A 24,619-nucleotide genomic window follows, 5' to 3' on the forward strand; every position below is an offset into this window, starting at 1 on the left:
CTATTGCTGTTGTAACAAATTAGCACAAACCTAGTGACTTGAAACGACACCCATTTATTATCTCACATTTCTTTGAGTCAGATGTCCAGGTTTTTGTTGGTTTCTTGGCTCCAGGTCTCACAAGGCCAGGATCAAGGTGTTGGTCGAATGGGCTCTTATCTGGAGGCTCTGGGAAGGCTCTGCTTCTAAGGTCATGCAGGTTGTTGGCAGAATCCAGTCCTTGCGGTTGTAAGGACTGAGGTCCCTGTTTCCTTGCTGGCTGTCAGCTGGGAGCCATTCTTAGCTTCTGGAGGCTTCTTTCCAGTTCTCGCATGTGGCCCTACCTCTCAGAGCTGTCAACGGTGCATTGAAGCCTTCTCCCTCTCGGCGTCTCTGACTTCCCCTTCGACCACTTGTGTCTCTTCCTTCCTTTTCTGCCGCATCTCTTTGATTCAGCTGGAGAGGTGTCTCTGCTTGTAGGGCTCATGTGATTAGATTGGATCGCCCCAGATAACCCAGGATAATCCTTCTATTTTAAGTCTTTAGTTATATCTGCAGAGCCCCTTTTGCCACATGACATGACAACTCATGGGTTCCAGGGAGTAGGGTGTGTATGTCTCCAGGGGGCTGTTGTGCCTTCCACACTGACCCAGCGACAGCGTTTTCTCCACCTGATACACAGCCGCCCCCGGTTGACGCGTCCACAGAGGCTAAGAAGTCTAAATGGTTTGTTAGCCTCCTGGAACGGTCTTCTCTGTGCTGCGCCCCTGCTCTCCTTTCTTCTGTCGGCGCATCTGCCTCTGGCTGCCCTTGCGGTCACGCCTCGTTGCTTACACTTCTCGTCTTCCACCTGTTGCTGCCGTCCCTGCTGTCTGCCATTTTCTCCTTTCCTCTGCCTGCTTTTCTTTTCACTTCTCTATTCCTCAGAAGCTTGGTTTTTTGTGTTTTTTTTTTTAATAGCTAACGACAATCACTGTGAACATTCTCTTCTGGTTAATGGACCAACTCTGATTCTTAATGGACCAACTCTGATTCTTTCTTGACTATGTTTCTTCTGACTTTTGAAGAGTTAGAGCTTAGCTGCCCTTGCCTCCCCGTCGCTAACCAGCTGACCATAAGCCTCTGGTGTTTAGTGCTAACCTGAATATTTAAAGTTGCTGACGGATGGGGAGATAAGTGAAGCGTCACTGTACCTTTGCTTTGGTCAAGAACAAATTCTTCTTCTTGCTGTAGACATTATCCCCCCACTTAAGTTTTCAGATGTAATGTACAAATAAAAAATTTACGTGGTCGAAGGGTAAGTTGTATAATGTGCTACTTGTGTTGTGTAATGGCTTTGTGTGTTACATTTAACCAATGAAAAGAGAAAAAACATTTTTAAAGTCTAGAAACTCAGAACCATATGTTTCTTCACGTATTTCTGCCCCGAAGTCATCATTTTTAATGGTAGACTAGCATGCCATTGTATGAATCTGCCATTGCTTATTTAATAAATGTTCTACTGATGGACATTTAGGTTCCTGGAGGTGCAATTATTGGGTTAAAGCATGTGTACATTTCTGATGCTTTTGACATCCACATTGCTTTCTAGAAAATTTGTACATTCTCTTAAGCAGATTATGACACTGTGCATTTTCCTGTTCCTTCAGTAAATTTTACAGTTTAAGATACCATGAATCATACTCAAAATATCATAAACCCCAAAGCATATTTACATTCATGTTATTATTTTAAAGGTTCTCATCCTCAAGAGTTGAAGATTGATATTTTTTCCTTGAAAACGGCTTTTACACTTTATCATTTAATTCATAGAAAATTTATAGAGAAGCTGCAAAGGAACAGAATTTAGGTTTCAGTCATATTGATGCATATTTCTTTTTATAAAAAAATTAATTTAAAAAGAAAAAAGAATTTTAGATACCCTTTATTTGAAGTTGAGGAAACTTGAGGCCTAGCACCATGACTTAATGTTTTTATTTTATTTTATTTTATTTTATTTTATTTTATTTTATTTTATTTATTTTTGGCTGTGTTGGGTCTTCATTGCTGCGCACAGGCTTTCTCTAGTTGCGGCAAGCGGGGGCTACTCTTCATTGTGGTGCACGGGCTTCTCATTGCGGTGGCTTCTCTTGTTGCAGAGGACAGGCTCTAGGCGCGCGGGCTTCGGTAGTTGCGGTGCGTGGGCTCAGTAGTTGTGGCTCATGGGCTTAGTTGCTCTGCGGCATGTGGGATCTTCCCAGACCAGGGATCGAACCCATGTCCCCTGCATTGGCAGGTGGATTCTAAGCCACTGCACCACCAGGGGAGTCCCTGACTTAATGTTTAAAAAGAAGGTTGGCTCAAAGGCATCTAACGGTTATTAATTACAGACTCACAGTCTTTAAATTTTAATTGTTGCTATATACATTTATTTTGCATGGGATGAGGAAAATGGTTATTGTTCTTTAATATTAGGTGTGTTTAAATTATTATACATTTGTGTTTTTCTGTAAAGGGGAAAAGCCTCCATCATATCCAGAATGATCATTTCCAGAATGATGGAATTGGTAAGTGGAAAAATTAGCCCTATGAAAACTTGCTTTTATGATGTAAGACATTTATTCCAAATTTCATCATTTAGAAAGAGGAGGATGGAGAGGGACACACACACACACACACACACACACACACACACACACACTCTAACACTTTGAAGCTCATGTAACTCTTTTATTCAACACATCTGTTCTTGTGAATGCTTTGATATGTCATTTCCGAAAAGGGGTGATTTTGTAGGTACCAAGGTACATATATAGAAGTTTTGAGGATGAACATTTAAGCCTCCTATGCAACGTAAGTTTTTGGAACATATTTATATCCTACAAATGTTGGTTATACAAATTTTCAAGATGAAGTTTATTTACGTGATTTAAAATGTTGCAGAATTATGCTTTTAAAACAATAATTGCTTAACTGTTTTGTATGTGGCTGTGTTACAGTTGCAACTCAAAACTTTATTCTGAAGAATTGTTTACGTTTTCTAGTGTCAGAAGAATGTTTACTGTATGGTTTTCTCTCTTGAAGGACACATCTCCAGCTCCTTGCAAGACATTTTAAATTATGCTAGTTTTTAAAAGGAATACTTTGTATATCTCAAGCTAATTTTAGGGAATATGGTAAAATGATTGTTTTTTTAATATGCTCTACTCTTTCACGCTGATAACTCTTTGAATATAAGATACCTTATGGCAAAGCTGGGGAATGTGTTTTGCTGTTGCATGATTTTAATTATTTTTGTCTATGTGAATATGTACAGCTATTGAGTGCATCCTTTCTCTGTTTGTTTTTCAGTTCAGCCCAATCCTTCTGTACTTATTGGCAATCCTATTAGAGCATATACTCCTCCACCTCCTCTTGGACCTCACCCAAATTTGGGGAAATCTCCAAGCCCTGTTCAAAGAATAGATCCTCACACGGGGACAAGTATTCTTTATGTACCTGCTGTCTATGGAGGGAATGTAGTTATGTCCGTGCCTTTACCTGTAAGTAGATGTTTAAGATACTCTCTATTGAATTAGATAAAATAGGCTTCACTAAATTAGTGGCTATCTCAAATAGTGTTCTACTAATCTCTCTCTCTTTTTTTTTTTTTTTTTGGTTTTCAATGTCTGTAAGCTTCTTTCAAAGCAGCTCTTATGACCAAAGAAATGTGAACTGTTGCTTAAAATTTGTTACTATATTGGCAGTGGCTATGAAGAAATCTGTAAATTGGGTGTTTTGATTGAGAAGCCTTTGTATTGTCTTAAATATTTTTACTGGGGAAAATTGGGCTAAAAGTTAACAGAGCTAGTAAATTGGACTCTTGTTTTGTAAAGTGATGTTTTATTTTATCTTTTGCTTTTTCATTCTTATATAATTCACTAAGCCTAAGAAAATACAGTTCTTTGGAGGAAGGAAAAAGGTTTGGATTAGCCTAGCTCCCTTGGATCTAAATTTATCTGAGAAATTCCACACCTTATGAAACCCTACTGGCACTTAAAAACATTATTAAATCATTTCTAAGACTATAGATTTTTAGAGGGCTTCCATCTTATGTTAAAACTCATTTTTCTTTTCTTTAAGATTTTTGAGTATTTTGGTAAATAAAAAAATTTGCTGTTTACTAATATTTCCAAATTCAGGAATTTTAGCCTAGAAAATATTTCTTTCATTTAAGATAAGTACTGCAGTTTCAGGTAGAGATGATCACTGTCAAGGATCTTTGGCACCCCTGCCTACACCCCCAAAATGCAAAGACGCCTAGCTGCCAACGTTTTTCAGCCATCTTGGTCATGATGGTTCACAATCCCGGCAGCCAATGAGAATAACTGTCAATAAGAAATATGTCATTTATGTCGACTCCCCATAGACTTTCCATTTTAGCTGAGTTATTTCTTCCCTGACAGCCTGGCAACATTATACATCATCTGCTTTAAATAGTAAGTCCCTTGGGATTTATATTTCATTTTACTAGGTCAAAGAGACTTTTAAAGATTTCTAAGAGTCTGAATTTAACAGTTGTATTATAATAAAATAATAAGGGTGGTAGCTCAGATGTCATTGTGTTTATTCTTTTTATATTAATATGCAGAGATTATATATTTTGACACACCTAAAGAAATTTTCTGTTTCTGTGGTTTAATTAATCAAAAGCATTAATTAAATTAATGACCTGTTGGAATTTTGCCTACAGTAAGTGAACATTAAATGATTTGGTTATTCATATAAAATAGTAATACATATTTTTTGAGTTGAGACTCCTTAGACTGAATTTTTTCTTAAATTTTTTCCCTGTTCTCTTATTCAAGTTTATTAAACTATATATCTATGCAGTTATGACTTTAAAAGACAGTTTTCATGGTAATCAGTGACATATATGCATTCATATTGAGGGAAAATGATTCAAGACTATAAAATGATTTGATGCCTCAAGGAATAATTACCAGTTTTAAGTCCTTGATTTCTTCCTAACCTAGTGTGTAAGGGAAATGGTCAATTTTCCCTTACATACTAAAGATTCAAGGAGGTTTTTTTTTTTGGTTTTTTTTTTTTGCCAGTTGAGATATAGCAGTCATTCTACCAATTGTTACTATTAGCATTCATTTTGTAGTTATTCATTTTGATAAAATTAACATCTCTGTGTGTGTTTGCTCTTTCCTAATTAATAGCACTGTAGCAGTTTGCCTTTCAAAATGTACTGAAAGCAATTATTCTATTTCTTATAATAACCTAGGTACCATGGACAGGATACCAGGGTAGGTTTGCAGTTGATCCTCGAATCATTACTCACCAGGCAGCAATGGCCTACAATATGAACCTCTTACAGACACACGGGCGGGGGTCTCCTATACCTTATGGCCTTGGGCATCACCCACCTGTCAGCATAGGGCAGACGCAAAACCAGCATCAGGAGAAGGATCAACATGAGCAGAGTCGAAACGGTGAGTCGCTTTGCTGTTCTCGTGTCCCTAAATTGATGGTGTGCCAAGTTGTGTCAACATACGAGGTTCCTTTAACAGTGTGGTTGTCAACTCGTTCATAGAGTATAACCCTTTCGGAGGAGGGATCTGATGTAAACACTATGGGTCCTCTCTCCAGAAGATAGGATATGTGCACGGACACAGAATTTACAGGTAACCTACCACTTAGGATTGATGGGACCAATTGCCTGGAAAAATGTTAATAGTTAGATTTTTTTTAAATGGTAGTCATTTAAAATTGAGACAGAAAACCCTCTCCTGTGAAACATTTTTGTTGACCCAAAATATTTTTGTAGCATACTAAACATTAATGCTACTGTGGCAATAGTTTATTCTCATGCAAATCGTAGTCTCTTGTCTACTCGAATTATAAATAAGGAACAATTACCCTGTGTAATTTTTAAAGTCAGGTTTATTGAGGTATAATTTATATAGAGTAAAATTCACCCTTTTAGAATGTAGTTTGTTGTGTTTTGACAAATATACAGAGCTGTTCACCACCACCAGTATCAAGATTCAGGGTGTTTACATTTCAAAAAACTCCCTCATGTCCCTTTGCAGTCACTTTCTTCCTCCAGCCCCAGCCCTGGGCAACCACTGATCTGATTTTTGTGCCTATACTTTGGTCTTTTCTCTAGTTTGTCATATAAATGGAATCATAGTGTCTGGCTTCATTCACTTAGCTTAATGCTTTGGAGACTTATTTGTGTTGTCTGTGTCAGTTGTTTGTTCCTTTTTGCTGTTGATTAGTATTCCCTTATATGGATGAACCACAGTGTTTTTTTTATCTCTCCATCAGTTGTTTTTATCTATCCTTAATTATTTCTAATTTTTGGCTCTTATGAGTAAAGCTGCTGTGAACATATGTATTGAACATATTTTCATTTCTCTTGGGTAAATACCCAGGATTGAGCTTGTTGAGCACATTTGTTAACTTTGTAAGAAACTGCCATACTGTTTTCCAAAGTGGCCAAACCATTTTTCATTTCTAGTACGCGTGAGATTTCCAGTTGCTCCGCATTCTCGTTAGTACTTGGTATTGTCAGTCTTTTTAATTTTACCCTTGCTTATGGGTATCTGATAGTATCTGATTGTTGTATTAATTTGCATATTCCTAATGACTAATGATGTTGAGTATCTTTTCATTGGGCTTATTTGCCACCTGTATATCTTTGATGAAGTGTCTATTTGTATCTTTTGTCCACTTTTTTACTGGTTTGTCTTACGAAGTTATAAGAGTTCTTTATACATTCTGGATACAAATCTTTAATTAGATATATGTTTTGAAAATATTTTCTCCCAGGATATGGCTTGCCTTTTGATTTTCTTAACAGTATCTTTCAAAGAGTAAAAGTTTCCATTTTTGATGAAGTCCAGTTTATCCAATTTTTTCTTCTTTGGGTCATGTTTTTGGTGTTATGTCAAGTTTTTTTCGCCTAATCCAAGATCACAAAGATCTTCTGTGTTTTTTTCTAGACGTTTCATAGTTTTAGCTCTTATATTAGGTCTCCTTTGAGTTAATTTTTATATGTGGTGTGAGGTAAGAATTGAAGGGTTTTTTTGTTCTCATTTTGTTTTGTTTTTGCATATATGTATGTTCAGTTGTTCTAACACCGTTTGTTGAAAGTACTCTCCTTCCTCCATTAAGATGAGTTGGTGCTTTTGTTGACAGTCAGTTTACTGCCTGTGTGAAGTCTCTATCGTCTTCTGTTGATGCGTATGTTTGTTCGTGCCACATATACTGTCTTGATTACTGTAGCTTCATAAAAGTCTTCAAATCAGGCAGTATGAGTCCTCCAACTTTGTTCTTCTTTTTCAAAATTGTGTATTCCAGGTCCTTTGCATTTCCACATACATTTTAGAATCAGCTTGTGAGTTTCTACAAAAAAAAGCCTGCTGGGATTTTGATTGGGATTGTGTGGAATCTGTAGGTCAATTTGGGGGAGAGCTGACATCTTAATATTTAGTCTTCTGTTACATGAACGCGGTGTCTCTCTCTTCTTTAAGGTCTTTACTTTCAGCCTTTTTAAAAAAAAAGTTTTCAGAATACAACTCTTGCACTTATTTTGTTAAGGTGAAAGCTTAGACTAATAGAGGTATCTTAGTGTTAGAATTTTCCTCCTCAGTAGTGCATCCCACAAAATTCCAGTGTTCTATTTTTATTTCATTCAGTTCAGTACACTTTCTAGTTTCTCTTAAAATTAGATCCATGGATTATTTAGAAAGGTGACTTTGGGTGAGTTATTGGGGATTTTCTAAGAATTTTTCTGTTAACTGATTCCTAGTTTTAATTCCATTGTGGTAAGGGAACATATTTTGCATGACTTGAATCCTTTTGAACTTATTGAGATTTGTTTTATGGCTCAGGATACGGTCTGTCTTTATAAATGTTCCATGTACATTTGGGAAGAATGGAGTGCTCTAGTGCTGTAGGTCAAGTTGGTTGATACGATTGTTCAAGTCTACTTTATCTTTGCTGATTTTCTGTCTACATTGAAAAAAAAAGAATATTGAGAGAGGAATATTGAATTCTCCAAATATAATTGGTATTTATCTATTTTTCCTTTAAGTTTTAAAATTTAATTTAATTAATTTATTTTTGTACAGCAGGTTCTTATTAGTCATCAATTTTATACACATCAGTATATACATGTCAATCCCAATCGCCCAATTCATCACACCATCATCCCCCACCGCCACTTTCCCCCCTTGGTGTCCATATGTTTGTTCTCTACATCTGTGTCTCTATTTCTGCCCTGCAAACCGGTTCATCTGTACCATTTTTCTACATTCCACATATATGCGTTAATATACGATATTTGTTTTTCTCTTTCTGACTTATTTCACTCTTTATGACAGTCTCTAGATCCATCCACGTCTCTATCAATGACCCAGTTTCATTCCGTTTTATGGCTGAGTAATATTCCATTGCATACATGTACTACATCTTCTTCATCCATTCGTCTGTCAATGGGCATTTAGGTTGCTTCCATGACCTGGCTATTGTTAATAGTGCTGCAGTGAACATTGGGGTGCATGTGTCTTTTTGAATTATGGTTTTCTCTGGGTATATGCTCAGTAGTGGGATTGCTGGGTCATATGGTAATTCTATTTTTAGTTTTTTAAGGAACCTCCATACTGTTCTCCATAGTGGCTGTATCAGTTTGCATTCCCACCAACAGTGTGAGAGGGTTCCCTTTTCTCCACACCCTCTCCAGCATTTGTGGTTTGTAGATTTTCTGATGAGGCCCATTCTAACCGGTGTGAGGTGATACCTCATTGTAGTTTTGATTTGCATTTCTCTAATAATTAGTGATGTTGAGCAGCTTTTCATGTGCTTCTTGGCCATCTGTGTGTCTTCTTTGGAGAAATGTCTATTTAGGTCTTCTGCCCGTTTCTTGATCGGGTTGTTTGTTTTTTTAATATTGAGCTGCATGAGCTGTTTATATATTTTGGAGATTAATCCTTTGTCTGTTGATTCATTTGCAAGTATTTTCTCCCATTCTGAGGGTTGTCTTTTCGTCTTGTTTGTAGTTTCCTTTGCTGTTCAAAAGCTTTGAAGTTTCATTAGGTCCCATTTTTTAATTTTTGTTTTTATTTCCATTACTTTAGGAGGTAGATCAAAAAAGATCTTGCTGTGATTTATGTCAAAGAGTGTTCTGCCTATGTTTTCCTCTAAGAGTTTTATAGTGTCTGGTCTTATATTTAGGTCTCTAATCCATTTTGAGTTAATATTTGTGTATGGTGTCAGGGAGTGTTCTAATTTCATTCTTTTACATGTAGCTCTCCAGTTTTCCCAGCACCACTTATTGAAGAGACTGTCTTTTCTCCATTGTATATCCTTGCCTCCTTTGTCATAGATTAGTTGACCATAGGTGTGTGGGTTTATCTCTGGGCTTTCTATCCTGTTCCATTGATATGTATTTCTGGTTTTGTGCCAGTACCATACTGTCTTGATTACTGTAGCTTTGTAGTATAGTCCGAAGTCAGGGAGTCTGATTCCTCCAGCTCTGTTTTTTTACCTCAAGACTGCTTTGGCTATTCAGGGTCTTTTGTGTCTCCCTACAAATCTTAAGACTTTTTGTTCTAGTTCTGTAAAAAATGCCACTGGTAATTTGATAGGGATTGCATTGAATCTGTAGATTGCTTTGGGTAGTATAGTCATTTTTACAATATCGATTCTTCCAACCCAAGAACATGGTATATCTCTCCATCTGTTTGTGTCATCTTTGATTTCTTTCATCAGTGTCTTACAGTTTTCTGAGTACAGGTCTTTTACCTCCTTAGGTAGGTTTATTCCTAGGTATTTTGTTCTTTTTGTTGCAGTGGTGAATGGGATTGTTCCCTTAATTTCTCTTTCTCATCTTTTGTTGTTAGTGTATAGGAATACAAGAGATTTCTGTGCGTTAATTTTGTATCCTGCAACTTTACCAAATTCATTGATTAGCTCTAGTAGTTTTCTAGTGGCATCTTTAGGATTCTCTATGTATAGTATCATGTCATCTGCAAACAGTGACAGTTTTACTTCTTCTTTTGCAATTTGTATTCCTTTTATTTCTTTTTCTTCTCTGATTGCCGTGGCTAGCACTTCCAAAACGATGTTGAATAATAGTGGCGAGGGTGGACATCCTTGTCATGTCCATGATCTTAGAGGAAATGCTTTCAGTTTTTCACCATTGAGAATGATGTTTGCTGTGGGTTTGTCGTATATGGCCTTTATTATGTTGAGGTAGGTTCCCTCTATGCCCACTTTCTGGAGAGTTTTTATCATAAATATGTGTTGAATTTTGTCTAAAGCTTTTTCTGCATCTATTGAGATGATCATATGGTTTTTATTCTTCAGTTTGTTAACATGGTGTATCACATTGGTTGATTTGTGTATACTGAAGAATCCTTGCATCCCTGGGATAAATCCCACTTGATCATGGTCTATGATCCTTTTAATGTGTTGTTGGATTCTGTTTGCTAGTATTTTGTTGAGGATTTTTGCATCTATATTCATCAGTGATATTGGTCTGTAATTTTCTTCTCTTGTAGTATCTCTGTCTGGTTTTGGTATCAGGATGATGGTGGCCTCGTAGAATGAGTTTGGGAGTGTTCCTTCCTCTGCAGTTTTTTGGAAGAGTTTGAGAAGGATGGGTGTTAGCTCTTCTCTAAATGTTTGATAGAATTCACCTGTGAAGCCATCTGGTCCTGGACTTTTGTTTGTTGGAAGATTTTTAATCACAGTTTCCATTTCATTACTTGCTTGTGATTGGTCTCTTCATATTTTCCATTTCTTCCTGATTCAGTCCTGGAAGGTTATACCTTGCTAAGAATTTGTCCATTTCTTCTGGCATAGAGTTGCTTGTAGTAGTCTCTTATGATGCTTTATATTTCTCCGGTGTCCGTTGTAACTTCTCCTTTTTCATTTCTAATTTCACTGATTTGTGTCCTCTCCCTCGTTTTCTTGTTGAGTCTGGCTAAAGGTTTATCAGTTTTGTTTATCTTCTCAGAGAACCGCTTTTTAGTTTTATTGATCTGTGCTATAGTTTTCTTTGTTTCTATTTCACTTATTTCTGCTCTGATCTTTATGATTTCTTTCCTTCTACTAACTTTGGGTTTTGTTTGTTCTTCTTTTTCTAGTTCCTTTAGGTGTAAGGTTAGATTGTTTATTTGAGATTTTTCTTGTTTCTTGAGGTAGGCTTGTATTGCTATAAACTTCCCTCTTAGAACTGCTTTTGCTGCATCCCATAGGTTTCGGATCGTTGTGTTTTCATTGTCGTTTGTCTTTAGGTATTTTTTTGATTTCCTCTTTGATTTCTTCAGTGATCTCTTGGTTATTTAGTAACATATTGTTTAGCCTCCATGTGTTTGTGTTTTTTACATTTTTTTCCTTGTAATTGATTTCTAATCTCATGGCGTTGTGGTCGGAAAAGATGCTTGATATGATTTCAATTTTCTTAAATTTACCAAGGCTTGATTTGCGACCCAAGATGTGATCTATCCTGGAGAATGTTCCGTGTGCACGTGAGAAGAAAGTGTAATCTGCTGTTTTTGGATGGAATGTCCTATAAGTATCAATTAAATCTGTCTGGTCTATTGTGTCATTTAAAGCTTGTGTTTCCTTATTAATTTTCTGTCTGGATGATCTGTCCATTGGTGTAAGTGAAGTGTTAACGTCCCTCACTATTACTGTTTTACTGTCGATTTCCTCTTTTATACCTGTTAGCAGTTGCCTTATGTATTGAGGTGCTCCCATGTTGGGTGCATATATATTTATAATTGTTATATCTTCTTCTTGGATTGATCCCTTGATCATTATGTAGTGTCCTTCCTTGTCTCTTGTAACATTCTTTATTTAAAGTCTATTTTATCTGGTATGAATATTGCTACTCCAGCTTTCCTTTGATTTCCATTTGCATAGAATATCCTTTTCCATCCCCTCCCTTTCAGTCTGTATGTGTCCCTAGGTCTGAAGTGGATCTCTTGTAGACAGCATATATATGGGTCTTGTTCCTGTATCTATTCAGCGAGCCTGTGTCTTTTGGTTGGAGCATTTAATCCATTCACGTTTAAGGTAATTATCAATGTATATGTTCCTATTACCATTTTCTTAATTGTTATGGGTTTGTTTTTGTAGGTCCTTTTCTTCTCTTGTGTTTCCCACTTAGAGAAGTTCCTTTAGCATTTGTTGTAGAGCTGGTTTGGTGGTGCTGAATTCTCTTAGCTTTTGCTTGTCTATAAAGCTTTGGATTTCTCCGTCAAATCTGAATGAGATCCTTGCCGGGTAGAGTAATCTTGGTTGTAGGTTCTTCCCTTTCATCACTTTAAATATATTGTGCCACTCCCTTCTGGCTTGTAGAATTTCTGCTGAGAAATCAGCTGTTAACCTTATGGGAGTTCCCTTGTATGTTATTTGTCGTTTTTCCCTTGTTGCTTTCAATAGTTTTTCTTTGTCTTTAATTTTTGTCAATTTGATTACTATGTATCTCATTGTGTTTCTCCTTGGGTTTATCCTGCCTGGGACTCTGCGCTTCCTGGACTTGGGTGGCTATTTCCTTTACCATGTTAGGGAAGTTTTCGACTATAATCTCTTCAGATATTTTTTCGGGTCCTTTGTCGCTCTCTTCTCCTCCTGGGACCCCTATAATGCGAATGTTGTTGCATTTAATGTTGTCCCAGAGGTCTCTTTGGCTGTCTTCATTTCTTTTCACTCTTTTTTTCTTTATTCTCTTGCATGGCAGTGAATTCCACCATTCTGTCTCCCAGGTCACTTATCCGTTCTTCTGCCTCAGTTATTCTGCTATTGATTCCTTCTAGTGTATTTTTCATTTCAGTTATTGTATCGTTCATCTCTGTTTGTTAATTCTTCTAGGTGTTTGTTAATTCTTCTAGGTCTTTATTAAACGTTTCTTGCATCTTCTCGATCTTTGCCTCCATTCTTTTTCCAAGGTCCTGGATCATCTTCACTATCATTATTCTGAATTCTTTTTCTGGAAGGTTGCCTATCTCCACTTCATTTAGTTGTTTTTCTGGGGTTTTATCTTGTTCCTTCATCTGGTACATAGTCCTCTGCCTTTTCATTTTGTCTGTCTTTCTGTGAATGTGGTTTTCATTCCACAGGCTGCAGGATTGGAGTTCTTCTTGCTTCTGCTGTCTGCCCTCTGGTGGATGAGGCTATCTAAGAGGCTTGTGCAAGCTTCCTGATGGGAGGGACTGGTGGTGGGTAGAGCTGGGTGTTGCTCTGGTGGGCAGAGCTCAGTAAAACCTTAATCCACTTGTCTGCTGATGGGTGGGGTTGGGTTCCCTCCCTGTTGGTTGTTTAGCCTGAGGCGACCCAGCACTGGAGCCTACCCCCCTCGTTGGTGGGGCTAATGGCGGACTCTGGGAGGGCTCATGCCAAGGAGTACTTCCCAGAACTTCTGCTGCCAGTGTCCCTGTCCCCACGGTGAGCCACAGCCAACCCCCGCCTCTACAGGAGACCCTCCAACACTAGCAGGTAGGTCTGGTTCAGTCTCCTGTGGGGTCACTGCTCCTTCCCTTGGGTCCCGATGCACACACTGCTTTGTGTGTGCCCTCCAAGAGTGGAGTCTGTGTTTCCCCTAGTCCTGTTGAAGTCCTGCAATCAAATCCCACTAGGCTTCAAAGCCTGATTCTCTAGGAATTCCTCCTCCCATTGCCAGACCCCCAGTTTGGGAAGCCTGACGTGGGGCTCAGAACCTTCACTCCAGTGGGTGGACTTCTGTGGTGTAAATGTTCTCCAGTTTGTGAGTCACCCACCCAGTGGTCATGGGATTTGATTTTATTGTGATTGGGCCCCTCCAACTGTCTCATTGTGGCTTCTCCTTTGTCTTTGGATGTGGGGTATCTTTTTTTTTTTAAACATCTTTATTGGAGTATAATTGCTTTACAATGGTGTGTTAGTTTCTGCTTTATAACAAAGTGAATCAGCTATACATGTACATATATCCCCGTATCCCCTCCCTCTTGCATCTCCCTCCCACCCTCCCTATCCCACCCCTCTAGGTGGTCACAGAGCACCGAGCTGGTCTCCCTGTGCTATGCGGCAGCTTCCCACTAGCTATCTATTTTACATTTGGTAGTGTATATATGTCCATACCACTCTCTCACTTCGTCCCAGCTTACCCTTCCCCCTCCCCGTGTCCTCAAGTCCATTCTCCATGCCTGCGTCTTTATTCCTGTCCTGCCCCTAGGTTCATCAGAACCTTTTTTCTTTCTTTCTTTTTTTTTTAGATTCCATATATATGTGTTAGCATACGGTATTTGTTTTTCTCTTTCTGACTTACTTCACTGTGTATGACACACTCTAGGTCCATCCACCTCAGTACAAATAACTCAGTTTCATTTCCTTCTATGGCTGAGTAATATTCCATTGTATATATGTGCCACATCTTCTTTATCCATTCATCTGTCGACCTACACTTAGGTTGCTTCCATGTCCTGGCTATTGTAATTAGTGCTGCAGTGAACATTGTGGTACATGACTCTTTTTGAATTACAGTTTTCTCAGGGTACATGCCCAGTAGTGGGATTGCTGGGTCGTATGGTAGTTCTATTTTTAATTTTGTAAGGAACCTCCATACTGTTCTCCATAGTGGCTGTATCAATTTACATTCCCACCAACAGTGTATGAGGGTTCCCGTTTCTCCACACCCTCTCCAGCATTTATTGTTTGTAGATTTTTTGTTGATGGCCATTCTGACCAGTGTGAGGTGATACCTCATTGTAGTTTTGATTTGCATTTCTGTAATGATTAGTGATGTTGAGCATCCTTTCATGTGTTTGTTAGCAACCTGTATATCTTTTTTGGAGAAATGCCTATTTAGGGCTTCTGCCCATTTTTGGATTGGGTTGTCTGTTTTTCTGATATTGAGCTGCATGAGCTGCTGGTATATTTTGGAGATTAATCCTTTGTCGGTTGCTTCCTTTGCAAATATTTTCTCCCATTCTGAGAGTTCTTTAACTTAACACAGTTTACTTTCCAATTTATGTTTTACCACTCAGGTACAGAAAAGGAACCTCACAGTATTTCAGATTTTCCTCTTCTGGTCTTTTATCTGTTGTTATCATACATTTATTTTACTTTTACCTATGTTATAAGCCTCAAACATTGTTATTATTTTCAGTTAAAGAGCCAAGTATCTTTTTAAAGAGTTTTAAATAATAAGACAAATAATCTTTTATATCTATCCATGTAGTTAGTACTTCTGGTAATCTTGATTTCTTTCTGTACATTCATGTTTCTATTTCAGTAATGTTTCTTCTGCCTGAAGGACTTCTTTTAATATTCCTTGTAGTTCAGGTCTGCTGGTGATGAATTCTTTCAGCATTTGTATGTCTGAAAATGTTTTTATTTACAGGGCATAGAGTCTTGGTTGATAGTTTTTTTTTTTTTAATATTTTATTTATTTATTTATTTATTTATTTATTTATTTATTTATTTATGGCTGTGTTGGGTCTTCGTTTCTGTGTGAGGGCTTTCTCCAGTTGCGGCAAGTGGGGGCCATTCTTCATTGCGGTGCACGGGCCTCTCACCATCGCGGCCTCTCTTGTTGCGGAGCACAGGCTCCAGACGCGCAGGCTCAGTAATTGTGGCTCACGGGCCCAGTCGCTCCGCGGCATGTGGGATCTTCCCAGACCAGGGCTCGAATCCGTGTCCCCTGCATTGGCAGGCAGATTCTCAACCACTGTGCCACCAGGGAAGCCCGGTTGATAGTTTTTATCTTTCAGTATTTTAATGATGTTACTCTACTGTTTTCTTGCTTACATTATTTTTAATGAGAAATCTGATGTCATCCTTATCTTTGCTTTTCTGTATATAACATGTCTTTTCTTTCTCTGACTGCTTTTAAGAACTTATTTTTATACTGGTTTTAGTAATTTGTTTATGATAAAATGATATTCCTTGGTGTAGTTTTCTTCATGCTGCTTGTGTTTGTGGTTTGTTGAGCTTCTTGTATCTGTGGGTTTACAGTTTTCATCAATTTGGTAATTTTTGACCTTTATTCAGAAATTGTTTCTGTATCACCTCTTTTTCTCTTCAGGAATTCCAACTACCCATTTATTATGCTTCTTAAAGTTACCCCACAGTTCACGGATGCTCTTTTCATCTTTTAAAAAATTCTTTTTTCTTTTTGTGTTTCACCTTGCAGTGTTTCTATTTCTATGCCTTCAGATTCACTAAGTTTTTCTTCTGCAGTGTCTGAACATCTGCTAATTCCATCCAGTGTATTTTTCCTCTCAGACATTGTAGTTTTCATTTCTTAAAGTTTAGTAGTAAGGCTATTCTGGCACAAAGTTCCAGTGGCATTCTTAAAAGAATGTTTTCAAGGAAGAATCCAAATTAAGGATTTGGTTTCAAGGGATTTAAAATATCCAGTAGTTAGTTCTTATAGATTAAAAGCCTTTCACATGCATGAACTAGCATTATTTGTCTATTATAATTGTGATTTTTTTAACCTGAATATTGCTTCCTTTAATGTTTGTCATCCACTTATATTTAGTTTGATATCTATTACTTTTAAAAGTATAACTGCATTCTTTTCAGAATATCTTTATTTAGTTTAGATTCCTTTACTAAATTACATTGACGCATTATTTGGATTTTTGCTTAATTACATTCGTAAATGGCCAAAGTAGTAAGCCTTTATACATAGGCCTTTTCTATGTCTAGTTTAAGAAAATGAGGCTGTAAATTCCTGGAGAATGGGCAGTTATCTTTGGAGTTATTTGATATTTTAAGGTTATTCCCTTATTAAGTTTTTGCCTTGTCAGAGAGATTTGCTTCATTTATAAATTTTCTGTCTTGCAGAGAAATTGCAACTCTGAAAATTTAAGAACAAAACCCAAGCAGTAATAATCAATTAATAATTGTTGAAAAATGTTTAAAATGTTCTACTTCTTTGTCTAATATTGGATAGTCATTGGCATTTTGTAACATCTACTGGAGACAATTTATAAGAATTTTGAAATATTTTCTTAGGTAAAAGTGATACAAATAATCCTGGACCTGAAATTAATAAGATTCGGACGCCAGAGAAAAAGCCTACAGAATCAAAACAGGTATGTGGTTTACCTTTAGTGAATGTATTGTTCTAATGGAGTTAGTTTGATTGATCGTCTTGGAATCCTGGTGTTTTAAAGAAAATTATCTACCTTTTTATGTATATCTTTTACATTTGTTGTTTCATGAGGATCTGGTGGGTCATGTTGCACTCTCTCCCTCCACCTTTTCTTTGGCTACACTATTTTATTTATCAGAATACTTCTCTCAAATTGTGTTATTTAGCAATAGACTTGAATTCAGAGACTTCCAATGGTAAAGTAATAAATGAAGACACCGCTATAGATGTGTTATTAGAAATTATCTCAAATGGAGAAGAGCTGTTGTGGTGCGGAAGGGAGACTTAACTTCCTCAATCCCTCACCTTGTTCTCTCATCACACCTGCTGTGTGCTGCATCCTTCGCTCTTAACCTGTTTGTTCATCTGCTTTTTCTACTTCTGTGCTCGTGAACCACTTAGGGAAAATTAAAATCATTGGTTGAATTAGTGCCACTGGAAATGCATGCTTTCTAATCTCAGGGAACCCGTGGGGTGCCTCCCCATTTCTTTTGTAGGTGCCTGGCTCCCTTTGCCCAGTTTTCTCAGCAGCTCTTCTGATGCCTGCTTACCTTCTACCTGTTATGCTTACGATCAGGAGATGACCTGGCCTTAGAGTGAAATTCATCAGGATTTCACGCTGTTAACTCAGAACTTTAGTCCTCACACTTTTCCTGGGTCCTTGAACATCCTTCTATATCACCGATCTCAGAGGAAGAGTTTCCATTAAGACTTACCTCTCCTCTTCCGGTCACCTCACAGACCTTGTCCCTTCTCTTCATTTATCTTCAGATTCTTTCCAGCTACTGGTTCTTCCTCCTCAGCCTGTAAGTAAATTGATTGATAGACTGTTTGTTTAAAAGACACTTTATTTGGCCTTTATTTCCTTTATATAGCTACTGCCTAATTTCTCCTTTTTCCCCCTCATCTCTTATTTGTCCCTTAACCAACACAGACTAGTATTAGGCCTTAACATTTCACTAAAACTGTTGAGCTCAAAGTGACCAGGGACTTCCCCGGCAGTCCAGTGGTTAGGACTCTGCACTTTCCCTGCCGTGGGCCCGGGTTCGATCCCTGGTTAGGGAACTAAGATCCCGCAAGTGGTGCAGCCAAAAAAAACAAACAAACAAACTCAAAGTGACCAAATCTTATGAACATGCTTCAGTTGTAGCCTTACTTGACTTTTCTTTGGTATTTGGCACTATTTTCTACCTCTTTCTTCTTGACCATCTTGTTTCTTTTGGTTTCTTTGACACACATTTCTACTTATCACGACTCTGTCCAACATGACCTTCTGTCTCTTTTATAAGGTCCTGTCGACCGCTTCCCATCTGTCCCTAGTCCTAGTCCTTAAGTTGGGGTTTCCGAGGCTTCTCTCATGGTCCCATACCTCTCTTTGCATTCTGTGCTTTCTTACCATAAACTAGTCCAATTCCACAATTTCCATTACTTGCTCCCTGATAGTGACTTCCAAATCTGTATCTGCAACCTCAGGCTGGCTTTAATCAACTGTTCTCTGTATTCAGTTACTTATGCCTCATAAGCAGCTCTGACTCACAGTTTATACAACTGGAAGGGCTCAGTACCCACTGGAGGAGCTGCAGTGCCAATTAGGCGGCCAGGGGAGCTTGCTGATAGAGTAAGAGGGAAGCAGCAGTGAAAGTAGGCGTCCTGTGTGTTTGGGGAAGGGTGCAGAGAGAAAGCAGATGGCGTGTGGGGCGGTACAGCAGCAGCACCTGTAGTCAGAGGGCCAGGGTCAGGGTTAGGACAGACCCAACCAGGAGAGTCGGAGGTGCTGTCAGAGCAGCTGAAGCCAAGATGGCCAAACGTCTCTCACGTCCTTTTTAAAATTTTTCTGTTGTGGTCTTTCCCTGTTAGGGGACTAGGCAACCTGATAGACGTGTTTCATTTTCTTTTCCACCCTGATGCTTCGTCCTGGGGCCTAGGGGGAACATGTCCTAGCTCTCCTTGACTCAGGATTAAGAGGAAAGCAATAGAGGAGAATCTGATTCTGATAATATTAGAGTCGGACTCCTTCAGATTGTACAGTCATCTCCCCTGCTCAGCCCCTTGTAGTATCACAGAGGAGCACAGTCTTGATCTAAACTTCTACGACACTGGCCCAGCGTCTTGTCCATGTCAAAGTCAGAAGTGAAGAAGGCAATTGAAACATCAGCTTATCCACAGACAACCTTGACATCTAATCATGGTCTCCCTCATGCGGTCAGAGTATGCCTGTCAACAGTATCTGTTGGAGAAAGGTGTATCTCAGCTGAAATGTCGCTTCAGTCATTAAAAAGATGAAGATTTATAGGGGAAAATGTTTGTTTATAAAGAGCCTGAATCAGGTTCTGAGACAGTTGAAGAGCAGGCGTGGCAGCTGCTTGGGAAGACTGGGACCGAGTTACCATCCTTCTCCTTTCATTTTCTAGATAATTTACATATACCCAGTAGTCTTCAGGATCTTATTGGCCAAATTTAACGTTGGTCCATTTGAGCTCGACATGAGAATGCTCTTGGTGCATGATTGGCACATCGCAGCCATTTGTGGCAATAGCTTGCTTGCCAGGTTACCCCAGCTTCAATTCAGGAACAAACTGCTTGTTCTGTCTTCTTGAGAGTGGTCAGTTTCATGTCTCTTAAGATCAGACTTGTGTTTCAGAAGGATGCCAGCACTCCCTAGCTTAAAAACCTTTGGTAGCTTGCCACAGTTTACAGGATTAAAAAAATGTTTATTCTCAGTATTGACTCATTCAGGGTCTTGTGTAATTGGGCTTCTGCAGTTTCATCTGATTTCAGGGGGAAGATTAGCATGTAAGTCCAGTTGTAGCTCTATGTGCACGGAACTTCTCGTCTCAAATCTGCTTCAGTGTATAAGGTGTTACCTTTATCTAGTATGTACTTCCCTCATACTAGATAAAAAACTCCAGCTTTTTATGCAAGATTATCATTATCTCTGTGAAGTCACCTTTAATTTTCTCAGGCTCCAGGATGTCACCTCACGTCCTCTTACAACACCTCTAATTTTACGTTTACACGTTGGTATCCTCTACTGGACTCCAAGCCAGAGCTGAGAGCTTAGCAGACTTGTTCTGTGAAAGGCCAGATACTAAATGTTCAGGCTTTGTGGGCCGTGTGGTTTCTGTTGCAGCCGCTCACCTCTGCCGTTGTAGTGAGGAAGCAGCCGTAGACGGTGCGTCAACTTGCACAGCTGTGGCTGTGTTCCAGTAACGCTTTATGCACAGAGATCTGGCGGACTGGAGGTGGCCTGGGGGCCGTCGTTTGCCGCCCCCGCTCTGCGCCCCTGGGGTACAGACCCAGTCTGACTGCTGCTTTATCTCCAGCCCCAGGCACAGTGTCCTTGGTAGGCCCTCAGTAAGTGTTTGTTGAGGAATAATGGCAAACATTGACAGCCAAGCTTTTAATGCAAAGGTGATATAGTACTTTTTTTTTTGTTCACTTCCAAGTTATTTAGACTGAGACTTTTTTTATATTAATATAGATATGTTTGAGGAAGAGATGTATAAAAACAATAAAATCAGAAGGAAAGAACACATTTTAATGATTTATATCAGAAGGAAGTAAATGGTTATCTTTCCAAGGAAGAAAGTGTGAAAATAAAAATAATGTTTTTAAATGAATTAAAGTGGATACGCTAATAAAATAGTAGTATCTTTCCTTGTGACTCACATTTAATATGCGGGTTTTTTTCTGTTTCATCTTTCTTAATTTAAAGAATATTCCCTCATTTGATTGTCAGAAAGTGATTTATTGGGCCCCCAGCGCTCCTGCTATTATGGATAAGAATGGATCATATCTTTTAGATGTGCTAGGGGTGGGAAAAGGTGGTGAACCACAGATCTTCTGCAGCTAAAGAATACTTCTTCTTTTTTTTAGATGGATTTGGAATCAAATCCACAGAACAGAAGTCCTGAATCACGTCCTGGTGTTGTTTATCCCAAATTTCATCGCAAAGATAATCTCAACCCCAGACACATAAATCTTCCCCTTCCTGCTCCCCACGCACAGTATGCAATCCCCAGCCGTCATTTTCATCCACTTCCCCAGCTGCCGAGACCACCATTTCCAATTCCACAGCAGCACGCCTTGTTAAATCAGCAGCAGAATAATTTGCCTGAACAACCAAATCCGATGCCGCCCCAGCCGAATCAGGCAGTCCCGCAGCAGAATCCGCTGAGTCAGCTTTCTGCTGCCTGCCAGGCAGGCCCCGGCAGTGCTTTTTTTAATAATGCGGTTTCTCATCGACCGCAGTCCCCTCCTGCAGAGGCTGCAGGTCCTGAGCAGCAGCCGCCTCCCATGCTGCAGGGGGGCCACAGTCCTCTGCGAGCCATTGCGCAGCCCGGCCCCATTCTTCCTTCACATCTGAATAACTTCACTGATGAGAACCCGCCAGGACTGCCTGTAGGAGAGGCTTTAGGTAAGTTCTCTGATCACTGCTGGATGTGACAAATGCAGAGATGATTTACGTAAATGACGTGTGCTATACAGTATTTTTTGAGTCAGGATGATTCATTTCTTCAAATAACATCAGAAAAGAATCAATAAGTTAGTGTAGTAATCAGAATCTAGTTCCAAATGCTATATAATACTAAGCATCCAGTTGATGTCAGGTTATGTCGTAATGTAGGTAAGGAAGAATCATCATCATCGCCGTAACTTTAGTTACTGGCAAGTTTAGAAAAAACATATGCTTTCTCCAAAACTCAAATTGTAGCCATTTCTTTGTGGAGAATATCTGGTTGTAAAAACTCTTGAAAGAATTAACTTGAAACCCTAAATGCCGAAAACGTAAACTTCGCACCAATGTTTCTACAGATCGTGTGCATGGGAGTGTGGCTCTGGAAGCATTGCGGCAGCAGCAGGTGCGGTTACAGCAGTGGAGTGAGCACCACGCCTATCTCAGCCAGGGCAGCGTTCCTTACCCACACCATCACCATCCTCACCCTCACCCGCACCCGCACCCGCACCTCCAGCATCTTCCCCAGCCGCCCATTGGATTACATCAGCCACCAGTGAGAGCCGACTGGAAGCTCCCCAGCAGTGCCGAAGATGAAGCGGAAACGACTGACTCAAGGTATTTCAGCAGACGGACACGAGCTCCTTACCCTTACCTTTCTTGAACGGTGTCCTTTTAGCCTCAGATTGGAATATTGTCCCAAAGAAATTGGATGCCAGCCTTCTAGGTACATTGCTACACAGTTCTGTCGATTGACTCTAAAATATAGAGCATCTTTTGAGAAGTAACTCTTCTGAAAATCTAGGCATGGACGACCCGCTGTGGCTCGTAAGTTAATGTGGCCCCTTGCTTTGCAGTCCTTCTGAAAGAAACATACCATCACTGTGCGTGGTTTTTTCATACTCAGTCATAATGCAAAGAATGCAAAGAGGACAGAATTAAATTAGAGGTTAAAAGTTAAAAATTATAAATTTATCATCAATATCTTTTTTTCTAGTAGCACAAAATTCTACCGTCTTTTAAGTATATAGATGTTTGAGTGTTCAGTCCTCATTCTAAACTTGTTTTTATGGTGTCATGTGAATGCATTGAAGTGTTTCCTAATCCCTTCTGAATAAGATCCACCATTATGGTGACCTTTTATAGCCGTCAGTTACCAAAGGCATGTAAAGACCAGGACAGTTGTTTTTAACACCAAGGGAAAAGAAAGAAATCAGATACTTGGGCATATTTAGTGTCTTCAGTTCAACACCTATGAGCGTTAATGCTTCCTATTCTTGAGATGAATTAACATTCGTTTTGATTAAGTAGTATGCTACTGTTTGTAAAAATTACACATGTAATTGCTTAAGCTCTCCTTAATGTGATGAAGCTTTTCTTTTGTTTTCTCCTCCTCCTATTTCATCATCCTTATGTAGGTTTCAAGACTTAATCAGAGAACTGTCTAATCGTGATCAAAGTGAAACGCGGGAACTAGCTGAGATGCCGCCACCTCAATCAAGACTTTTGCAGTATCGACAAATTCAGACCAGGAGCCCACCAGCAGTCCCCTCGCCCCCGTCCAGTGCAGACCACAGTTCCCACTTCTCCAACTTCAGTGACAGCAGCAGAGACCTCGAAGTAGCCAGCAGCCCAGCCTTTGCACAGCGCCTGCCGCCGCAGCTGTTCAGCTCGCCTTTCTCATTGCCGGCTGAACACCTCGCCCCTCCTCCCTTGAAATGCCTGGCACCTGACGGAGCCTGGGCTTTTGCCAGCTTACAGCAGAATCGCCTGATGGGGCCGGGTGTTCCCTATGGCCTACCTCCACTGCCGCCCAGGCCACCGCAGACCCCTTTTGTGCACATGCAGAGCCATCAGCCTGCTGTCAGCCAAGAGCCCTTCCACCCGCTGTCGGCGCGCACCGTGTCGTCCTCTTCGCTCCCCAGCTTAGAAGAGGTAAATGCCTTTCTTCTGCGCTCCTCCTTTCGGGAATTAGTTGATGGTGAAAAATACCAATATTTGTTGGTTTGATAATGACGGTGGACAGATCTTAACTATATTTAATAGTCTTGTAAAGATAATATTTTCTTGCAACTTATTTATTTTTCAGCTTCATTTTAAAGAGTTGTTTATTTTTTTATTGAAGTCTAGTTGGTTTACAGTATTGTGTTAGTTTCAGGTGTACAGCAAAGTGATTCAGTTACATATATATATTTTTTCAGGTTATTTTTCATTGTAGGTTATTATGAGATATTGAATACTATTCCCTGTGTTATACAGCAAATCCTTGTTGCTTTTCTGTTTTATTTATAGCAGTCTGTATCAGTTAATCCCATACTCCCAATTTATCCCTTCCCCCTCTCCCTTTCCCTTTCGGTAAACCGTAAGTTTATTTTCTATGTCTATGTGTCTGTTTCTGTTTTGTGTATAGATTCATCTGTATTATTTTGTGGATTCCACATATAAGTGGTACCATGGGATATTTGTCTTTCTCTGTCTGACATACTTCACCTAGTATGATATTCTCTAGGTCCATCCATGTTGCTACAAATGGCAATATTTCATTCTTTTTTATGTCTGAGAAATATTTCATTGTGTGTATGTAGGTGTGTGTATAGATTGTGTGTGTGTGTGTGTGTGTGTGTGTATGTATGTATATATATACCCCATCTTCTTTATCCATTCCTCTGTTGATGGACACTTAGGTTGTTTCTGTGTCTTGGCTGTTGTAAACAGAGCTGCTATGAACACTGGGGGTGCATGTATCTTTTCAAATTAGAGTTTTCCGTCTTTTCTGGATAAATGCCCAGGAGTGAAATTGCTAAATCATATGGTAGCTCTATTTTTAGTTTCTTAAAGAACCTCCATACTGTTTTCCACAGTGGCTGTACCAACTTACATTCCCACAAACAGTGTGGGAGGGTAACCGTATCTCCACACCCTCTCCAGCATATTTATTATTTGTAGACTTTTTTTTTTTTGTAGACTTTTTGATGATGGCCAATCTGACCAGTGTGAGGTGATACCTCACTGTGGGTTTGATTTGCATTTCTCTAATAATTAGTGATGTTGAGCATCTTTTC

The 24,619-nt window shown here is 39.2% G+C and overlaps 1 protein-coding gene across 11 annotated transcripts in view; it reads left to right on the forward strand.

Annotated features, from left to right (window-relative positions):
- The window catches only part of HELZ (helicase with zinc finger), a 156,601-nt gene that overhangs the window by 98,632 nt on the left and 33,350 nt on the right, over positions 1-24,619 (forward strand). For all 11 annotated transcript variants that reach the window (XM_082441863.1, XM_082441862.1, XM_082441865.1 and 8 more), the window contains 7 exons: positions 2,474-2,525; positions 3,310-3,500; positions 5,231-5,438; positions 16,963-17,042; positions 20,978-21,518; positions 21,917-22,175; positions 22,976-23,492. In XM_082441863.1, coding sequence (XP_082297989.1) covers positions 2,474-2,525; positions 3,310-3,500; positions 5,231-5,438; positions 16,963-17,042; positions 20,978-21,518; positions 21,917-22,175; positions 22,976-23,492 — 1,848 coding nt within the window. The remainder of the gene's footprint in view (positions 1-2,473; positions 2,526-3,309; positions 3,501-5,230; positions 5,439-16,962; positions 17,043-20,977; positions 21,519-21,916; positions 22,176-22,975; positions 23,493-24,619) is intronic.

Source organism: Balaenoptera physalus (genome assembly GCF_965194825.1).
Source record: "Balaenoptera physalus genome assembly, chromosome: 20".
NCBI classification, from domain to species: Eukaryota; Metazoa; Chordata; class Mammalia; order Artiodactyla; family Balaenopteridae; genus Balaenoptera; species Balaenoptera physalus.